The sequence below is a fragment of the Colias croceus genome, chromosome 8, assembly GCF_905220415.1.
Source record: "Colias croceus chromosome 8, ilColCroc2.1".
NCBI classification, from domain to species: Eukaryota; Metazoa; Arthropoda; class Insecta; order Lepidoptera; family Pieridae; genus Colias; species Colias croceus.
The window spans coordinates 1,525,319-1,546,240 of NC_059544.1; the positions used below are offsets into that span (position 1 = coordinate 1,525,319).

Below are 20,922 nucleotides of genomic sequence, written 5' to 3' on the forward strand. Positions count from 1 at the left end.
TAATGTTCAATAAAAATATGCTTGTTAAAAATAATTAAATGCAATTTTTCAGTTTTTTTATATCGAAATAAGTACCTATTACTGTATAATTGTGAACCTATATAATGATTTATGACATTTATGAATTACAATTATATATTTATATAAACATGAACATAATTCGTTTACTATTTATTCCTTATCCTTCCGAACAGACCTTTATAGTAATTGCCATTGAATCTAAGTTAATATCATATCGAATGCTGTTATTACAGCATTAAGTAAGTAACTTATCTTTAACATCCAAATGAACATTTATCGAATTGAAAATTAACCAATTTATAAACATTATATTATAAATTAACACATGAAATCAATTAACAGACTAAGCATTAATCAACCAATAGCAATGTGTTACGTCACAATCATGTGTCAAAGAAATGAGGTCGCCCCCAAACATATCTTGTGGGAGATTAATCTCTTCATTAGGCGAAAGTGTTTGTTTTCTTTATTTATTTTGTATTAGTGTGTGTGTAGGTTTATGTTAGCAATAGGTTTGTATGTGTTGTACTAGCTTTCTGCACGTGGCTTCGCCCGCGTAGTTGAAAGCTTGCAAAACTATTTACCTACCTTTTACCTACCTTCCTCTAGAAACATGCTATCGATTGGTGGAAACAGACTGAAAATCATCGCGAACAAACAGACAGACCCGGTGGTGGAATTCTTTTTTGTGACAAAATTTCACACGTATCTATCTGTAAGTTAAAATTTATCAAATTCTAGTCAGTCGTTTAGTCCTGAAAGCGTGATAGACAAGGAGATTGATTTATTTTCACATTAACAAGGCAAGGGAAGGTCAGACCATTCATCTTTAATATCAATTTAATTTGTTAATTATTCTTAAAGACTTAACTAGAGTTTAATTATACCCTCCATAATCCAGAATGATTATTTATGGTTCAAAATATTAATTTAAAACTTTATTATAATTAAAGACCCCTCCTTGGAATTAATTCAACTTAGAAAAAAGCTATTTAATATCTTTCCAGAATTGTGGTACGAATCTACGCATTAACAAAGTCTTTGTTACATTAAAACAGATTAAGATAGAATAATACCATCACCAAATAAATGTAGTACAAAGAATACCACGATCCTTGGTAAAAAGAAATCTATCATTACAAGGAACACACAAAACGAATACGTTACAGATAGAATTATCCCTAAGCGCTGCATCACTTGATGTTATAATTGAATAACAGAAAGCGCTGAACAGCTTCCAACATCCACTTTACATGGCTATAAAAGTGAATATAACATAAAGCGCTTCACGCTTGAAAGCACAAGAGTTGATTGCACTCGGCCGGAAACTAGTACGAGAAAAACAAGCACTTGAGTTCTGAATTGTTCTTTATTAGCACGTTTAGTGTGCTTGTTCACCAATAATGTGCGAGGAATGTAAATAATAAATAAATAAATATTTCAGGACAATTTTCACACACGGCACGATCTGATATCATACTAAGCTTTCGATTGCGTTATGGAAACCAGATGGCTGATAAACATACATATGTATATGTATAATTTTAAATAAATACTTATATATAGATAATTAACACCCAGACACAGAGCAAACATCTATGTTCATCACACAAATATTTGCCCCGGGTGGGAATCGAACCCACGACCTCTGGCCTGGAAGGCAGGGTCACTACTAACCAAGCCAACCGGTCAAACACAATATGTTTGTAAATAACCAATAGTATCGCTTCAGACGCTTCAAACTTCAAACTAAATGAAGCGCTATGATTGGTTATTTCCAAACACATTCCTCGCTACACATTCTCGCACATTATTGGTGGGAAAGCACCCTTATATTGACTGAAGGTATACATGTGAATATGTTTGTATATTGTGGGTACGTATTTCTTCCTTCTTACAATATATTATATTACTAGCTTCCGCCCGCGACTCCGTCCGCGCGGATGTCGGTCTTCGCGTTGATGGTTATTTCTCTATTTTGAGTACCTCTGTCAATAACATCTTATAAATATCTATTGGACCCAATTCCCAAATACGGCTAGGCCTATAATAATACGCAACGTGTGTTCGCGGTTCTACGGAACAACGTCTATGGATAAAACTGAAAAATTAAGATTAATTTTTTTCTACGTATTTTTCCAGGATAAAAAGTATCCTATTTTACGCCCAGGATAATAAGGTATAATTATACCAAGTTTCATCGAAATCGAACCGCTAGTTTTCACGTGATGCCTTCACATACAGACAGACAGACAGACAGACAGACAGACAAAAAATTTTTTAATCACATATTTGGGTTTGGTATCGATCCAGTAACACCCTCTGCTATTTATTTTTTCAATATTTTCAATGTACAGAATTGACCCTTCTACAGATTTATTATATGTATAGATCCTGTATCAAGAAGTTAAACTGCAAATTTATTCTTAGTGTCTTCTTGATCCCTTTTTCTTTTGGTTCTGTTTTAAGTTCTGTTCAAAAGCATTCACCTTCATAACATACGAAACTATCATATACAACTTTATCGAACACAAGATTCCATTAACAAGGTTAGTTAGCCAGTGTTTGCTTAATTAAGGACTCCAAATGCATGTGAGGTCAACTCAGTAAGAGGGACTACGTTAGTTGACCGTACGTAACTGTAAGGAAATGTTTGCGACGAAGATTTACTTTGAGCATCTAATTGGTTTGCCACGTCTTGCTGGACACCCAAATTGCTTTTGTGAGGCGTTTTATTTGTAGGTTCAGTCGGTATATGTGAAATAAAGTAAAGCTAAACACACAAAAACATACAGTTTGATGAAAAACACATATAAAATTGCTTTTCAACCATCGTTCCCGAAAAGGAGGAGCTTTTAAACAAGACGGTTTATTATTTTCTCGTTTTCGTGAGAAAAACATTGATAAAGACAAGTCCATTCACTATTAAGTAGTAAAGACATCTAACGCTCTCGTTCTTACGATTGAAATAAACTTTAGACGAAATATAAAATAGATTCGTTGTTCTACTTCAGGGAAGTCGCAGAGCTGTCAATCTGCACTATCTTTCCAACCGGAAGTATTGGATTTCCAATCCCTTAATGTCAATAAAAAGAATATATTTATGTAAAGATTAGGTTTCAATGCATACAGAACGACTCTTACGTATGAAGGTCTAAAAAATATATATATAAATTATGTTATAATTATATAAAATAGAATAGAATATTGACTTTTATTTCAGAACTGTTGGTGAAAAGAGTTTGTATAAACAAATGTGTATGTCAAATACCTATGTGTCATCTTATAATTTCTCTCTTCCGTCTTTACCCTTCGTACTACGCGCATCGTCTAATAAAGAATCTTAAGTTTATTTAACAATCTTTGCTTTTTCCTGCCCAAAACCCATCAGGTTATGGGCCCAGGACGTTATCTTTGCTCTGTATATATAATTATTTTTGAGTTTTGGCAGAATAAAAGTAATTTTATAAATAAACTAAAACGCCCGTCCATACATGTAAAAATGGCGACATCGACATCGGTTTCGACTTTAACTCCTGTGGAGAAGTTGAGCGGCATAGAAAACTACAGTAATTGGAAGTTCCAACTGAAAATGCTACTCATTCACGAGGACTTATGGGACGTCGTTTCGGAAGATAAAACTGAAGATGTCAAAGATGCGGCTCATATGAAGAGATCTCAGAAAGCTCTTGCTAAGATCTGTTTGTCAGTAAAGCCCTCGGTTTTTACGCATGTAAGGAACGCAGAGACGGCGCGGGATGCATGGATTAATTTGCAAAAGGCGTACGAAGACAAGGGGTTGTCAAGGAGACTGAGTTTGCTTCGTCTTTTGTTTGCAACAAAATTATGCGAATGTGAAAGCATGGAAGCTTACGTTGCGAAGATTAGCGACCTAAGTCAACAGCTGAACGATATTGGTTCACCTCTGGAAGACGATTTCGTTGCAGTTCTCTTACTGAGTGGCTTGTCTCAAGACTTTGATCCACTCATAATGGCACTTGAAAATTCTAATATCAAGTTGTTGAGTGAAGTGGTCAAAACGAAGCTCATGCAGGAGAAGCAACGACGTGATGAAAAAGGTGACACGAGTTCAACAGCTTTGGTGGCGGCACGTAAGAAAATCAAATGCTTTAAGTGCAAGAAGCTTGGTCACTTCTCGAGGAACTGTAAATCTGTGAAATCAGTTAAGGCGGAGAGCTCAACAAACCAGTTACTATTGACAGCATTATCAGCTTGTGTGCAGAATGATATATGGTTAATAGACTCTGGTGCGAGTAGTCATATGTGTCATGACAGGAATATACTAAATAACTTTGTTCCTGGTTATGTGTCTGAAGTCAAGGTGGCTAATGGTGAAAAACTATTTACTGCTGGTCGTGGTGATGTAAAAGTAAATTTGAAATTAGGCATCAAAACAATCAGTGAAGTTTATCATGTACCGAATTTAGCTACAAACTTGTTGTCAGTCAGTGCGTTAACTAGGAAGGGTTTTAGAGTTATTTTTAATGAAAAATGTTGTAATATATTCTATGGTAAAAAGCTAGCAGCTACAGCTGTACATAAAAATGGTGTTTATCAATTAGAAACTGCAGAATCTGTTAGAGAGCGTGATCTGTGTGTGGTAGGATGTGGTGGCTGTTCTATGTTTTCAGGGAATAGTGTAGAATCTGCGACTACCAAGGTAAATACAGAAGCTCAAGATTTAGTGCATAAGAAAGCATCTGAGAGCTGTAAGAAAGAAACTGAGCTGAGTTTCCAGGCGGCTGCTAACTCTGTTACGCAGGAGACATGGCACAGGAGACTAGGACATCTCAATATGAGGAGTATGCATTTGTTAATGAAAGGTATGGCTAGTGGTATTACTTGTGATAAATCACAGTTCAGTCAATGTGAAGCTTGTGTTAAGGGGAAGCTTAGCAAATTACCTTTTCCTAAGAAGGCACAAAGTACCTAGGCCAAATGAACTGTTAGGTGTTGTACACAGTGATTTATGCGGGCCTATGCCAGTGAAATCTTTCGGTGGTGCTAGTTACTTCCTCACGTTTATTGATGATTGTAGTAGGAAAACATGGATTTATTTTCTGAAAAATAAGAGTGAAGTTTTCGATAACTTCAAACATTTCAAGGCAATGGTGGAGAACCAAACCAATAGAAAAATAAAATTGTTGAGGACGGATAATGGAGGCGAATATGTCAATTCTATATTCCAGGAATATTTGAAGGATAACGGCATCATTCACCAGACTACCATACCGCACTCGCCTCAGCAGAACGGTGTTGCTGAGCGGGCCAACAGGACAATCGTCGAGAAGGCTCGTAGCATGTTACGAGACGCAGGCTTAGATGGGCAGTTCTGGGCAGAAGCGGTCAATACCGCTGTTTATTTGAAGAACCGGTCCCCTACAAAAGCAGTCTACGGTAGCACGCCAGAGGAAAAATGGACTAATGAGAAGGTGAATCTTAGCCATTTACGTATATTTGGTTGTGTGGTTTATGCCTTGACACAGAATCGTAAGAAATTAGATTCAAAATGTAAACCTTACATTTTTGTAGGATATTGTGAAAATAGTAAGGGTTATAGATTGATTGATCCAGAGAATCTCAGCAAAATTATTAAATCAAGGGATGTTGCTTTCTTTGAAAACAAATTCTATACAAAAAACACTGAAAAATGTGAAAATGGTGATTTTTTCATGATGATAAATAATTTACAGACTGAGAATTTAAACTAAAATGATTCTCATGTTGAAGTGGCACAGTCTGAAAATTCACTATCACCAGAAAAAGGGGAAGAAAATGAGATTGTAACTAATCCCAGAAGACAGTGTATTTTTGAGTTAGATGACTCTGACAGCAGTAGTTCTGTTGATCCTTCCGATGTCACTTACATTCCAGGTGAATCGACACTTGAAGATGCGATGGATACATCGGAATATGACAGTGCGTGTACTGCAATGCTGACCTGCATTGGAGATGAACCAGAGACAGTTCAAGAAGCTCTAGGAGGGGCTGAAGCTGTTCACTGGAAGAAAGCAATGGCTGATGAGTATCAATCATTTATTAAAAATAAATGTTGGACATTAACTGATCCACCTAAAGATCAAAAACCGATTAAGTGCAAGTGGGTTTTTAAGAAAAAGAAAGATCTTGATGGAAATCTAAAGCAGTATAAAGCCAGATTGGTAGCTAAAGGTTTTACACAGCGCTATGGAATTGATTACGAGGAAACTTTTTCTCCAGTGGTTCGATATTCCACTATTCGCATATTATTGGCTTTAGCAGCTGAAAAGCAGATGGATATCGATCATTTGGATGTAAGAACTGCTTTTCTAAATGGAGATTTGCAAGAAAAAGTTTTCATGGAACAACCGGAAGGTTATAAAGTAAAAGGCTGTGAGCATAAAGTATATAAATTGCATAAAGCAATTTATGGCCTAAAGCAAGCTTCGAAGTCTTGGTATGAAAAGATAAACCATGTGTTGGTTACAAAACTTTGTTTCAGAAGACTGTCCCCAGAGCCCTGCGTGTATTTTAAATCAAATGGTGAAGAATTAGTCATCATTGGGTTGTATGTGGACGATATATTATTATTTTCAACCAGAAATTCACAAATGAAAGTTGAAATAAAGAAGAAACTCATGCAAGAATTCGAAATGAAGGATTTAGGGCCAGCCAGCCATATACTTGGTATGCGCATCACAAGAAACCAAGATAATATCTATCTTGATCAGTCTAGTTACATAAAGAATGTTTTAGACCGTTTTCATATGACTGACTGTAAGCCAGCTCAAACTCCAATGGAATCGGGATTGAAACTTGTAAAGGCTGATAAAAAGGAGGAGAATTTGGAATATAGAAATTTAATTGGTTGTTTAAATTATATTTCAGTTAGCTCCAGGCCAGACATCGCGCACGCGGTAAGCATGCTGAGCCAGTATAATGATTGTTATGATCAGCGTCATTGGAAGGCCGCTAAACGCGTACTACGGTATTTAAAGGGTACTGTAACTGTAACTTCAAACTTGTTTTTAGTAGAAGTGGTCTAGACATCAATGGGTATATTGATGCTGACTGGGCTTCGTGTGAGGTCGATCGTAGGTCGTACACTGGGTTTGTGTTTCAAATTGGGAACTGTTCTGTATCGTGGGAAAGTAGAAAACAGCGAACAGTCGCTCTTTCTAGCACAGAAGCAGAATATATGGCTCTATCAGATTCTTGTAAAGAAGCGTTATTCATAAGAACTCTGTTGTATGAATTGTTAGGTAGGCATTGTTCTGTTACGATTTTTAATGATAACCAATCAGCACAAAAATTGTGTAAGAATCCTATGTATCATGCTCGTACGAAACATATAGATGTGCGGCATCATTTTATAAGAGAAGTTGTAAAAGATAATATTGTTAATTTGAATTATTTGTGTACTTCTGAAATGACTGCCGATATTAATTTAACAAAACCACTTACTAAAGAAAAGCATTATAAGTTTGTAACGTGTTTAGGTTTACAATAAATTTGTTAAATTCTTAAATTGTAAAAACTAAACTTGTTTAATGTTGTACAATAATTATGTACCTACACATTTGTTTAAGGGCCAGTGTTGGTGAAAAGAGTTTGTATAAACAAATGTGTATGTCAAATACCTATGTGTCATCTTATAATTTCTCTCTTCCGTCTTTACCCTTCGTACTACGCGCATCGTCTAATAAAGAATCTTAAGTTTATTTAACAATCTTTGCTTTTTCCTGCCCAAAACCCATCAAGAACAACGGTCAATGTTGGTGGAAACAAGTCAACCAACATTTAGGTTTACGTTTTTGTTACGTTTGCACGAGTTAACATAACATAGGTGACTTTCTATCGAGACCACGTAATTTAAATGTGTTACACCTATAAATGTAAACGACTTTTTTAAAAATTACAGCAATTTATAGTTCCGTAAAAAAATTCGAACAACACTGCTACAAGTTGAACCTTAAAATGATTAAGTCCATAAAAAGTCAACATTCGTAAATAAAACATAAGAAGAGAAACAATTACGAAAATGTAAATCTGCGCATTAATATTAATATAAACCACCTTTATTGTAATAAACTGGTCAATACAAATCAATCGTGTCGAGAATAAAATACAAAATATATCCGAAACAAAGATTTCCATTAAATGTATTAACATTTTAAGAGGTCATAATATCTGAGATGAAATATTTTATAGGTCGTGAAGTGCGATAGATTTACGACTCGAGAAATCGGTAAAAGGCGATTACTTTGAATTGACAGTAACATGGATTGCTTTAATTTTAGTGTTTGAATTTCTTAGAAAAACTTTTATATTAACCTTCCGTGCACCATGTGGGGTTTAATACACCCCAGCCATACAAAAATCTTTGTATCTTTTCCAAACATTGTGCGAAAGTCTTGAAACCTCGTCTAGCTGGAGTTCCGACGTTGCCAGACCTCTTAGCGACAGTGGTTTAGTAGTAGCGTCGCAGACGTGGTGAACGGACACCGTCAAAGTGCAGCTGGGTGTCAGAAACCCCACGTAGTTCGGGACGTCTACTAAAAGGTGAGCAGTATAGTGTGATAAAATACGACTTTTTTATATAAATATTTATTTAATTTGTTTTTTTATTATTTAAAATTACCTGAAATTGTTTCTAGGGCTCATTATGGCTCATCACATCAATGAAAATGCAATATTATCCGCACCTATGGAATTGTGGTGATTTGAACCAACTTGGATCTCAAGAAGACTAATTAGTTTATTTCAATAAATAGACTAAAAGAGCAACTATGGAGTTTCTTGCCGGTTCTTCTCCATAGATACTGCTTTCCGAATCGGTGGTAAATGTTAAAAATACTTATGAAATGACGATTCGAAAGTGCTACTAAAAGTAGTAGTCTAATTGAATAAATAAATGTTTGAGTTTGAGTTTGAGTTTGAATTAGTTTTAGTAATTTTTGTTTTATTTTTGTTTACTACTTTGTTATGCCTCCAAAGCATAGAATTAAGAAGTTCTTATAGTTCATTTTTTTTCTTAAAGTCTAACCCATAGAACATAGTCTTATTCCAGTTGGTAAAAAGTACTATTTCTGTAACATAGCCTAAAGATATAATAAATGTATATAATATTTGATAAATTTATTTTATTTATAACCTCTTATAGTCAAGGGATAATAATAATATACACATTACAAATTTACAATAAATACTAGCTTAAAAAAACGTGGAAAGATTATTGGGTCCAGGAAACCCCACGTAGCGCAGGACGTAACTTTTATCCACGTGGTTCACGGAGGGTTAAACTACCTGTTCTATATCCTATATTATGTTATTGTAATGTTCAGTTTATTACTGTAGAGTTTTCTCCAAATGCGTTTAGTAGATTTTTGTAAAAGAGTAACCAACACTCACCCATCCTGACAAACTTTCGCATTTATAATATACTAGGTTTCCGCCCGCGGCTTCGCCCGCGCACTCAAAGAAAAACCCGCATGGATTGGGATTTCCGGGATTGCGTCATTTTCCCTCGATAAAAAGTAGCCTATGTCCTTTCTCGGGTATAAAATATCTCCATACCAAATTTCATTAAAATTGGTTCAGTAGTTTAGGCGTGATTGAGTAACAGACAGACAGACAGAGTTACTTTCGCATTTATAATATTAGTATGGATTTATTTGAAGTCGATGTAGCAAGAGTTACATAAATATAATACTATGCCGATTTTGGATAACAATTTGATGCTTCTATAGTTTAAGGCATAAAACAAATCCCTCAAAAGAAAAAGTTATTACTCGATATGTATCTACGCGTTTTTACTAGTCTGAAGCTATAAATTTAAATTTATAAAGGATAGAAAAAATTCGATCACGAGGCGGGACTTGAACCCGCATCCTTCGCGCCATTCCGGGGCGGATGCCTAACCAACTCAGCCACTCGTGACCCGCCTGAGCAATCGAATTTATTCTATCCTTTCAGTTTTATGTGTCTTAAGGGACACACCGCGCGCCATCTATTGAGATGATTTAACAACCATTTCAACCAATATGAAGCACTTTTCAGTGAATACAATATTGTAACGATGGAACACGACCTTTTCTTGAATTTATATTTTTTGGTTTTTATGGCATTCAAATGCTTTATAAATATAAATTTATAAAGGATAGAAAAAATTCGATCACGAGGCGGGACTTGAACCCGCATCCTTCGCGCCATTCCGGGGCGGATGCCTAACCAACTCAGCCACTCGTGACCCGCCTGAGCAATCGAATTTATTCTATCCTTTCAGTTTTATGTGTCTTAAGGGACACACCGCGCGCCATCTATTGAGATGATTTAACAACCATTTCAACCAATATGAAGCACTTTTCAGTGAATACAATATTGTAACGATGGAACACGACCTTTTCTTGAATTTATATTTTTTGGTTTTTATGGCATTCAAATGCTTTATAAATATAAATTTATAAAGGATAGAAAAAATTCGATCACGAGGCGGGACTTGAACCCGCATCCTTCGCGCCATTCCGGGGCGGATGCCTAACCAACTCAGCCACTCGTGACCCGCCTGAGCAATCGAATTTATTCTATCCTTTCAGTTTTATGTGTCTTAAGGGACACACCGCGCGCCATCTATTGAGATGATTTAACAACCATTTCAACCAATATGAAGCACTTTTCAGTGAATACAATATTGTAACGATGGAACACGACCTTTTCTTGAATTTATATTTTTTGGTTTTTATGGCATTCAAATGCTTTATAAATATAAATTTATAAAGGATAGAAAAAATTCGATCACGAGGCGGGACTTGAACCCGCATCCTTCGCGCCATTCCGGGGCGGATGCCTAACCAACTCAGCCACTCGTGACCCGCCTGAGCAATCGAATTTATTCTATCCTTTCAGTTTTATGTGTCTTAAGGGACACACCGCGCGCCATCTATTGAGATGATTTAACAACCATTTCAACCAATATGAAGCACTTTTCAGTGAATACAATATTGTAACGATGGAACACGACCTTTTCTTGAATTTATATTTTTTAGTTTTTATGGCATTCAAATGCTTTATAAATATAAATTTATAAAGGATAGAAAAAATTCGATCACGAGGCGGGACTTGAACCCGCATCCTTCGCGCCATTCCGGGGCGGATGCCTAACCAACTCAGCCACTCGTGACCCGCCTGAGCAATCGAATTTATTCTATCCTTTCAGTTTTATGTGTCTTAAGGGACACACCGCGCGCCATCTATTGAGATGATTTAACAACCATTTCAACCAATATGAAGCACTTTTCAGTGAATACAATATTGTAACGATGGAACACGACCTTTTCTTGAATTTATATTTTTTGGTTTTTATGGCATTCAAATGCTTTATAAATATAAATTTATAAAGGATAGAAAAAATTCGATCACGAGGCGGGACTTGAACCCGCATCCTTCGCGCCATTCCGGGGCGGATGCCTAACCAACTCAGCCACTCGTGACCCGCCTGAGCAATCGAATTTATTCTATCCTTTCAGTTTTATGTGTCTTAAGGGACACACCGCGCGCCATCTATTGAGATGATTTAACAACCATTTCAACCAATATGAAGCACTTTTCAGTGAATACAATATTGTAACGATGGAACACGACCTTTTCTTGAATTTATATTTTTTGGTTTTTATGGCATTCAAATGCTTTATAAATATAAATTTATAAAGGATAGAAAAAATTCGATCACGAGGCGGGACTTGAACCCGCATCCTTCGCGCCATTCCGGGGCGGATGCCTAACCAACTCAGCCACTCGTGACCCGCCTGAGCAATCGAATTTATTCTATCCTTTCAGTTTTATGTCAGCATCCGCCCCGGAATGGCGCGAAGGATGCGGGTTCAAGTCCCGCCTCGTGATCGAATTTTTTCTATCCTTTATAAATTTATATTTATAAAGCATTTGAATGCCATAAAAACCAAAAAATATAAATTCAAGAAAAGGTCGTGTTCCATCGTTACAATATTGTATTCACTGAAAAGTGCTTCATATTGGTTGAAATGGTTGTTAAATCATCTCAATAGATGGCGCGCGGTGTGTCCCTTAAGACACATAAAACTGAAAGGATAGAATAAATTCGATTGCTCAGGCGGGTCACGAGTGGCTGAGTTGGTTAGGCATCCGCCCCGGAATGGCGCGAAGGATGCGGGTTCAAGTCCCGCCTCGTGATCGAATTTTTTCTATCCTTTATAAATTTATATTTATAAAGCATTTGAATGCCATAAAAACCAAAAAATATAAATTCAAGAAAAGGTCGTGTTCCATCGTTACAATATTGTATTCACTGAAAAGTGCTTCATATTGGTTGAAATGGTTGTTAAATCATCTCAATAGATGGCGCGCGGTGTGTCCCTTAAGACACATAAAACTGAAAGGATAGAATAAATTCGATTGCTCAGGCGGGTCACGAGTGGCTGAGTTGGTTAGGCATCCGCCCCAGAATGGCGCGAAGGATGCGGGTTCAAGTCCCGCCTCGTGATCGAATTTTTTCTATCCTTTATAAATTTATATTTATAAAGCATTTGAATGCCATAAAAACCAAAAAATATAAATTCAAGAAAAGGTCGTGTTCCATCGTTACAATATTGTATTCACTGAAAAGTGCTTCATATTGGTTGAAATGGTTGTTAAATCATCTCAATAGATGGCGCGCGGTGTGTCCCTTAAGACACATAAAACTGAAAGGATAGAATAAATTCGATTGCTCAGGCGGGTCACGAGTGGCTGAGTTGGTTAGGCATCCGCCCCGGAATGGCGCGAAGGATGCGGGTTCAAGTCCCGCCTCGTGATCGAATTTTTTCTATCCTTTATAAATTTATATTTATAAAGCATTTGAATGCCATAAAAACCAAAAAATATAAATTCAAGAAAAGGTCGTGTTCCATCGTTACAATATTGTATTCACTGAAAAGTGCTTCATATTGGTTGAAATGGTTGTTAAATCATCTCAATAGATGGCGCGCGGTGTGTCCCTTAAGACACATAAAACTGAAAGGATAGAATAAATTCGATTGCTCAGGCGGGTCACGAGTGGCTGAGTTGGTTAGGCATCCGCCCCGGAATGGCGCGAAGGATGCGGGTTCAAGTCCCGCCTCGTGATCGAATTTTTTCTATCCTTTATAAATTTATATTTATAAAGCATTTGAATGCCATAAAAACCAAAAAATATAAATTCAAGAAAAGGTCGTGTTCCATCGTTACAATATTGTATTCACTGAAAAGTGCTTCATATTGGTTGAAATGGTTGTTAAATCATCTCAATAGATGGCGCGCGGTGTGTCCCTTAAGACACATAAAACTGAAAGGATAGAATAAATTCGATTGCTCAGGCGGGTCACGAGTGGCTGAGTTGGTTAGGCATCCGCCCCGGAATGGCGCGAAGGATGCGGGTTCAAGTCCCGCCTCGTGATCGAATTTTTTCTATCCTTTATAAATTTATATTTATAAAGCATTTGAATGCCATAAAAACCAAAAAATATAAATTCTAGTCTGAAGCTTTTGAAATCATATAATAGAGCCATTTTTACTTGGCAATAAAATATTATGAGAACATAGAGAGAATTTATAAATATCAAACTACAATTTTCATGTACTCATCCAGTCCAATCCTGAAGCTGTTTCAGTAAACCGTTGTCATATTAATAAACCTACATTTAAAAATATACCCTACAACAATTTATTTGTTCACACATTCATCCTGGATAGTCACCATCCTAAGGTTATTTTAGCCGTCATACTGAATTTGAAAAATACACACAACATAATAGCATTTCTTTACAGACTCATCCTGCATCTCAATCTTGAGGCTTTTCTACTTAACCGTTGTCATATTTGAAAAATAAACTCTAAAATATTTTTGAATTAAAATTTCTTCAGGCGCGTTGTGAGTAAAATTTCAAGGTTGCTTCAATGCTGTCACGTCTTGGAGTAAACCGACAATTTTGGTATCTTAGAATCTTGCCAAAGAAGTTTCACTCCTGACACTTGTGCTCGGCACAAACGCTGACTTTTTAGTGTTTTATGTATACTATTTTGTTTCACAGACTCATCCCGAATAGTATCAATTCTGGGGCTCTTCGAGTTATCCGTGGGGGACACCCCGCGCGCGGACGGCGTGTCCGAGCTCAACGCTGCAAAGTTAGCTGTAGAACATGTCAATAAGCGTACTTTGCTACCCGGGTACAAGCTACATCTCATCACTAATGATACCAAGGTGAGGCAAAATATTGCACATACATAAGTATATGTAGGTAGGTTTCACATGCAATTATTTTGGATAGGGAAACCTAAGTGAAGTTAGCCGTGGAACATGTCGATAAGCGTACTTTGCTACCCGGGTACAAGCTACATCTCATCACTAATGAAACTAAGGTATACTTTACGTGTATATTAATAAAATATAGTAATTATATGTGTAATCTATACATGTAGGTATATTGGGTAAGCCTAACCTAATATAGTTTTGTAATTCTTGGGTAATTCGAAATTTAGATATAGAAATATTTTTGAGTTGCTTTTTTTTAGTCAGATTCTGAAACTAAAAATGCGATTAAGCTATTTATAAATTTTCTTTTCGTTTGTGTAGACAATAGCTCTTAATATTTATTAAATACGTATATCTACGTTTTTTTCCTGCTTGCAACTGCAATTCATTCATCCATTTTCATTTCAATTGTGTTATTCTTTCAAAACTGCGTTGCTATTTCATTTCACGCGACCGAATTTGTGTTTCCTCTGCTTACCATTGCTTATTCGTTAGATACATGTATGTTACGCAAATAATATCCCATATAACGTATATAAGCTAATTAAATTAGTTAATTTGTATACATCGTGGGCGAACGTTTACTTAGGCGCAGGCTTCAGATAAATTAAGATCGAGGAAGCTTTGGCTTTTGATTACAGTTCTATATTTTGGATGTTACCTGATATATTCTGTTTTGATTAACTGGATTAATTTTAATGGTTTAATTAAATTTTCAAACTGTTCATTATATAATAAGTTGAACATTTTTTAATAAAGCGAAAATAACACTACGAAAAAATCCGAAACTCCAATGTTGAACATAATATATTCAACTAGATTTCATCTTGACGCACTTTCGAATCATCATAGCATCTATACATATAATAAAATCGTAGGAAAGTCAAAACTGTACATTGAATATTTTTTTAAAAGAATACATAATCCATGATCTATAATCGATATAGAAGCCAAAAACATCGTTTTTAGAATTTTTGTCTGTTTGTCTGTTTGTCTGTTTGTCTGTTTGTCTGTTTGTCTGTTTGTCTGTTTGTCTGTATGTATTTCCTTGCTAATCTCAGAAAGTACTGCATAGATTGACTTCAAATTTTGCATGAATATTACTAACAGGTCGGGTGAGGCTATAGGCTACATATTATCAAGCTATCACCTACGGGGGAGGAGCTGTGAACCTTTATTTTTCTTACGTATTCCGTGTATTACGACAGCGTACAATCTAAAGACTCATGTTTAAATGTTGGTTTCGAGTAAGCCATGCTATTATCTAGCTTTACAAAATAAAAACTATGTCATTTACGTAATTTGGGCAGAGAAACAGTTTAATGAATTTAGTAGTATAAAGACAAATTAGAAACAGCGCCATCTATTAAATGTTATAAAAATCAATTCAATTTACACGTTAACTATTGGAAATTAATAATCAAATGACGCATATATAAATGTTGTTTGACAATATCTATATTGACACTATAAAAATTATGCCATTTAAGTAACTTGGGAAGAGAAACATAGCTTAAAGAATGTAAGTTGTATAATGTTAATTTTGTAACAGCGCCATCTATGAGATTTCGTAAAAATCAAATCAATTTACATGTTAACACTACTGAACACAATGTTAAAAATTAATAATTTAAATATAATTATGTTATTTATTTATTTAACTCTTTAACCCATATCTTCCGTTCCCTATAAGATATATTTCGTGTAAATAATAAACTACATTTTTTTAAAGTGAGGGTAGATGTTTATTATTTTAAGTAAAAATAGACACCATTATCTACAGTTAATCTAATGATTGTGTTCCAAAGAGTATAATAATATATTGTTGTGTTCATTAGTTACAATTTTAAAAATCTTCGTGTTTTATAAATTTACTAGCTTACCGCCCGCGGCTTCGTCCGCTTTGTCTAAAACCTAATAAATTATGTACTAAAACCTTCCTCTTGAATCAGTCTATCTATTAAAAAAACCGCATCAAAATCTGTTGCGAAGTTTTAAAGATTTAAGCATACAAAGGGACATAGGGACACAGGGACACAGAAAGCGACTTTTTTCATACTATGTAGTGATATTTATAAAGCAATTGAATGCCATAAAACAAAAAATATCAAATGCAATCTTCGTGTTTTGTGAATTTTCACCATCATGCGTTCCCACAAAAGGTAAGTTGTTACTTACAGGTATTTATTGAAATGAAATGAAATGAAATGAATGATTCTTTTATTATTTTGAGGTGCATTGGGAACAGAAGTTTTTGATAAAATTTTATTTGTAAGTAGTTTTTTTTATAGATTTACAGTTAACTTTTGATTTTTTTATTTACAGATTCAATGCTAATAAAATTATATCGCCTTTGGAAGACGATTTCTGCTGATATTTTTACTACACCACTTGAAAATTGATGATTTGATGATAAAGACAGTAGCAGCGAGGATTAAGTGGAAATTAGTAATCATCCGCTTCGTCAATTTTTGACTGAAGTTAATGTCCAACGTCCAATGGTTCAATCATTGGAAGTATCTCGGGAAATTTTGGAGGATATTTTTCAGGAAGGAGAGGAGGGGTAGCCAACCACATATCAAACTACTACGTTTTAGTACCGAAAAAATTTTTATTGCCAAATGAAACGTAAATTTTGCACTCACAACTTTACAAGTAATGTTTTTATTTTGACTTTGCGGTTATCTGATTATAATATTTATCGTTATGGCTATCGACGTACCGACCGTACTGGGATCAGAGTAGGTACATGATATACAGTTCATCATCCAGGATTGCTTAGAGCATTTTCACACTGAAAAAGATGTTTTCTTTGAATCGTAGTTGCTTCATTTATTTATTTTTAATCATTTTACATAATATGTTTTATATTTTATAAATATATCATTTTCATTATTTAAGTAGATAAAATAAATTATGTAACGGTTTTATAAGAAAACACATTATAGTTAGGCGACGGTGATTTCTTCCAGGCAAAAGATATTCATCAGCTCAATAAAATTGAACAGTATGTTAGTTATTCTTTAGATTCACAATTGTAATGAGCATTTCCGCATGCAAGTTGTATCGTAGTTTAGATATATCATAGTTTTTACATATTAAAGTTCCAACAAAACCCTCAAATTTTTTAGTAGAGTTGAGCAAGATAATTTGAAAAATGTGCCGTGTTAAGTATTATAGAAAAGGTTAGTTCGTTGGTAATTATTATTTCTTCTTCATTTACATGTTGTTAGTAAAAATAAACTTTAACTAACAGTCAAAGTAGTCAAAGTATAATATTGTAACATTCATTCATCATTTTTTGTATAGGCGATATTAACGTAGTATGTTCTTTTTGTAATGCTTTATAGTGTAGTAAGGCGAGTCGGATTTCGTTTGAAGATACACCGGAACCTTTCACAAAATCACTACTTTTAGAGGAACATACTGTGCAATTAGCGTTTAGCTACTATTATGTATTCTGTGGTGCAATGTAAACTGTTATTAGACAATATTCGCTCTTATAGTAGTGCGTTTCAAATGATCCTTTGGTGCTCAATAATTATCAGAAGATCCGTTCATGCTTACTTTTAAGATACAAGGTCAAGTTTACCATTTGATAGGATCCCTTTTGCCTGAAGGCCAAGCTAAGTTTGTTTAAATATATTTTGTATTCGACTACAACGAATCGTGGAATACAAGAAATCAATATTTCTCAAATTTAAAACTGAACTCATTTCACAATTTTAGAACAGGTTAATTCGTATGTATGCAGTTTTAAATCGACATTAGAAGCTTTTCCTCAAGATGGTGATATCGGCACTCAGGAACTCCCTGGACGTGTGATAACGCCCAGGCCACAGTATTACAATTTTTCCTACAGTAGGGCGACGAATGTATTTTCGCATAGCAACGGAGGGGAACTCGCGGGAGGTCAAGTGACGCGGGCCACGTACCACAAACATGCTTAGTTTGTGGTATCGAGCGCGAAAGATAGTCATCGTGTTTTTAGTAAAGTTACTATGTAAACTAACGTAATTTAATACTTAGGTACATATTCTATAATGGTGTGCTCAAACTGTTAATCTACATTTAATTTAGATTATTATTTGATACTAAGTAATGTAGAATTTAAACCACATTCATGTTTTCTTCAGATTTTAAGATTTTCTTATCAGAGTGTTCAATTTTAATGTAGTTAAATTTTATAAGAGACAATAATTAAGAAAATTTTAAAATAAAGTGTCACGTATTTTTTTTAAACGACGAATGACGAAAAACGACCTAATCGCGGACGAAGTCGCGGGCAACAGCTAGTAAAATATATAATTTTAAGTACAGATTTGAAAAACAGTTTCTAGCGAGAAGAGATGGGAAGAAGCTAGTATTTTATTAATCAGTGAACAGTTATAGTAATCTTACTGTAAATAACATAAACATAGAAGCATTATTAACCTAATTGTCTAAGACCATGGATTAATCTCAGACTCAATTAAAAAATAACTAATAAATACACGTTATTTTCTTAACTTAATAATTAACAGAATATTTAATGGGAGGTAGGCATATACATACCTAACAGTTTGGACCACATCAGACAGTCTGCCTCAACCTCAGCCATATTAATTGCTAATTAATACAAGACAGATGTAATTAGAAATTAGCAACATTATAATATGATTAACTAAATTATATTAGTTACTGAATAAGAAGCGAGAAAATTCTAACTTGTACATAATATAAAAAAATGAAATCAAGTTTATAATTAGTGGCATAGGTAATTATCGTAATTTTACACACAACAATATAAAATATGAATAAATACATATGTAGATATAGTATTGCTTATTCCATTTTTACATACGACTCACTTGGGCATTTTATTTTAAAATAGTGACTTACTTGTCCTTAACTGCTTAAATGAATCTAAAATAGATAGATATTTTTTCATACGAAAATGTGAAAAGCTTGCGAGCGAAGCGTGAGCGGAAAGCTAGTACAATATAACTATAACTCGCTTCAAACAGTAAACTGATATTATGTATTTATGTACTATTATTACCTACTCATATCACAAGTGATAACTGCGTTAAAAACAACCGACTGCAAACTTGCACTTGCAACATTTACAAATACAGACAAAAATGCTCATAAAATAAAAACTACTGGGCCTATCCGAATAAAATTTTTATGGTACCCATTCAACACCATCCCGCATTGAACAAAAAAAGAATCACGTAAATCGGTTCAGAAACCTCGGAGTAATCGGTATACATATATCCCACCAAAAACATAAATGTAAAAATTGGAGCCGAGTTCAATCGTTGACTTAATTTGCCAAAAAAAGAAATGAGATCTAAATGTGTGCCAAGTTCTGCAGACAGTCCAGAAATTTATTTACAAAGATGTATTAAGTTCTTAGGTTGACTGAAAACTCAATTGTTTTATTTTCCCTTAGAGAACAATGTTTATTCCAAAATATAACTTTTTTAATTTGAATAATATAATTATTTTCACAAAGCAAACAACTAATGACCTATTGAACCCTATAGTTTGATGAGGCTAGTTTTTAGAACCTCACAAAATATAAACAGTATGTAAAACTAGCCTCATCAAATTATGGGGTTCTAGGTCATTAGTTGTTTGCTTTGTGAAAATAATTATATTATTCAAATTAAAAAAGTTATATTTTGGAATAAACATTGTTCTCTAAGGGAAAATAAAACAATTGAGTTTTCAGTCAACCTAAGAACTTAATACATCTTTGTAAATAAATTTCTGGACTGTCTGCAGAACTTGGCACACATTTAGATCTCATTTCTTTTTTTGGCAAATTAAGTCAACGATTGAACTCGGCTCCAATTTTTACATTTATGTTTTTGGTGGGATATCATTACTTTTTGTACAGAAAATTACTCTGCAAATTTGATTTACTTTATAAATATAATACTTTTTATATACGATTTTTTTTCTTGCGGTTTCTCTGTATGGTTTGTTTAGTATTATTTTCTATATTTTCTTGTATGTTATGAATGTCAGCGCACATTGCCCCGTCATTATCTGCAATTTTTTAAACTCGTTTTCTGTTTTAACTGCACTGAGCACTCATATTAATATGTTTAAAAGATTACATGATTTTCTAAACATCCAGCGTGAATTTGTACACACACTAAGTATTACCAAGATGCAAAGATCGTTGTAGAAGAATCGTCGCCTTACTCCATGACGTTACGGTATTGCCATGACGCGATCTTGAAATTTTACTCTAAACGCGCCTAAAGATGTTTCACTCATATTAATATACGCAAATTAAATCATTTCGACCTTCGACGAAGCCTTCTTCCATTACCTACACCATTTATGGTAATTATTTTTGCATGCTTGTATTGGCTGAATATGTTTGTGCTTTATTAATATAATTGTATCACCATTGAATACCATGTTTAAAGCAAAATAAAGATTTTATTTATTTATTTATTTACACTGAAATTAAAACTAAACTAAACACTCATAAATAAAGAATAAATAAACGTGAATATGTAAAATTATATATTATTTTTAACTGTATGAGCAATAAAGGCAATATATTTATTAACATTTTCTTTTATTTTACGTTTAAT

General features: G+C 34.4%; 1 protein-coding gene across 1 annotated transcript in view; it reads left to right on the top strand.

The window, feature by feature from the left end:
* LOC123693530 (gamma-aminobutyric acid type B receptor subunit 2) overlaps positions 1-20,922 on the top strand; it is a 61,408-nt gene that overhangs the window by 24,504 nt on the left and 15,982 nt on the right. The window contains exon 2 of the mRNA XM_045638687.1: positions 14,103-14,272. Coding sequence (XP_045494643.1) covers positions 14,103-14,272 — 170 coding nt within the window. The remainder of the gene's footprint in view (positions 1-14,102; positions 14,273-20,922) is intronic.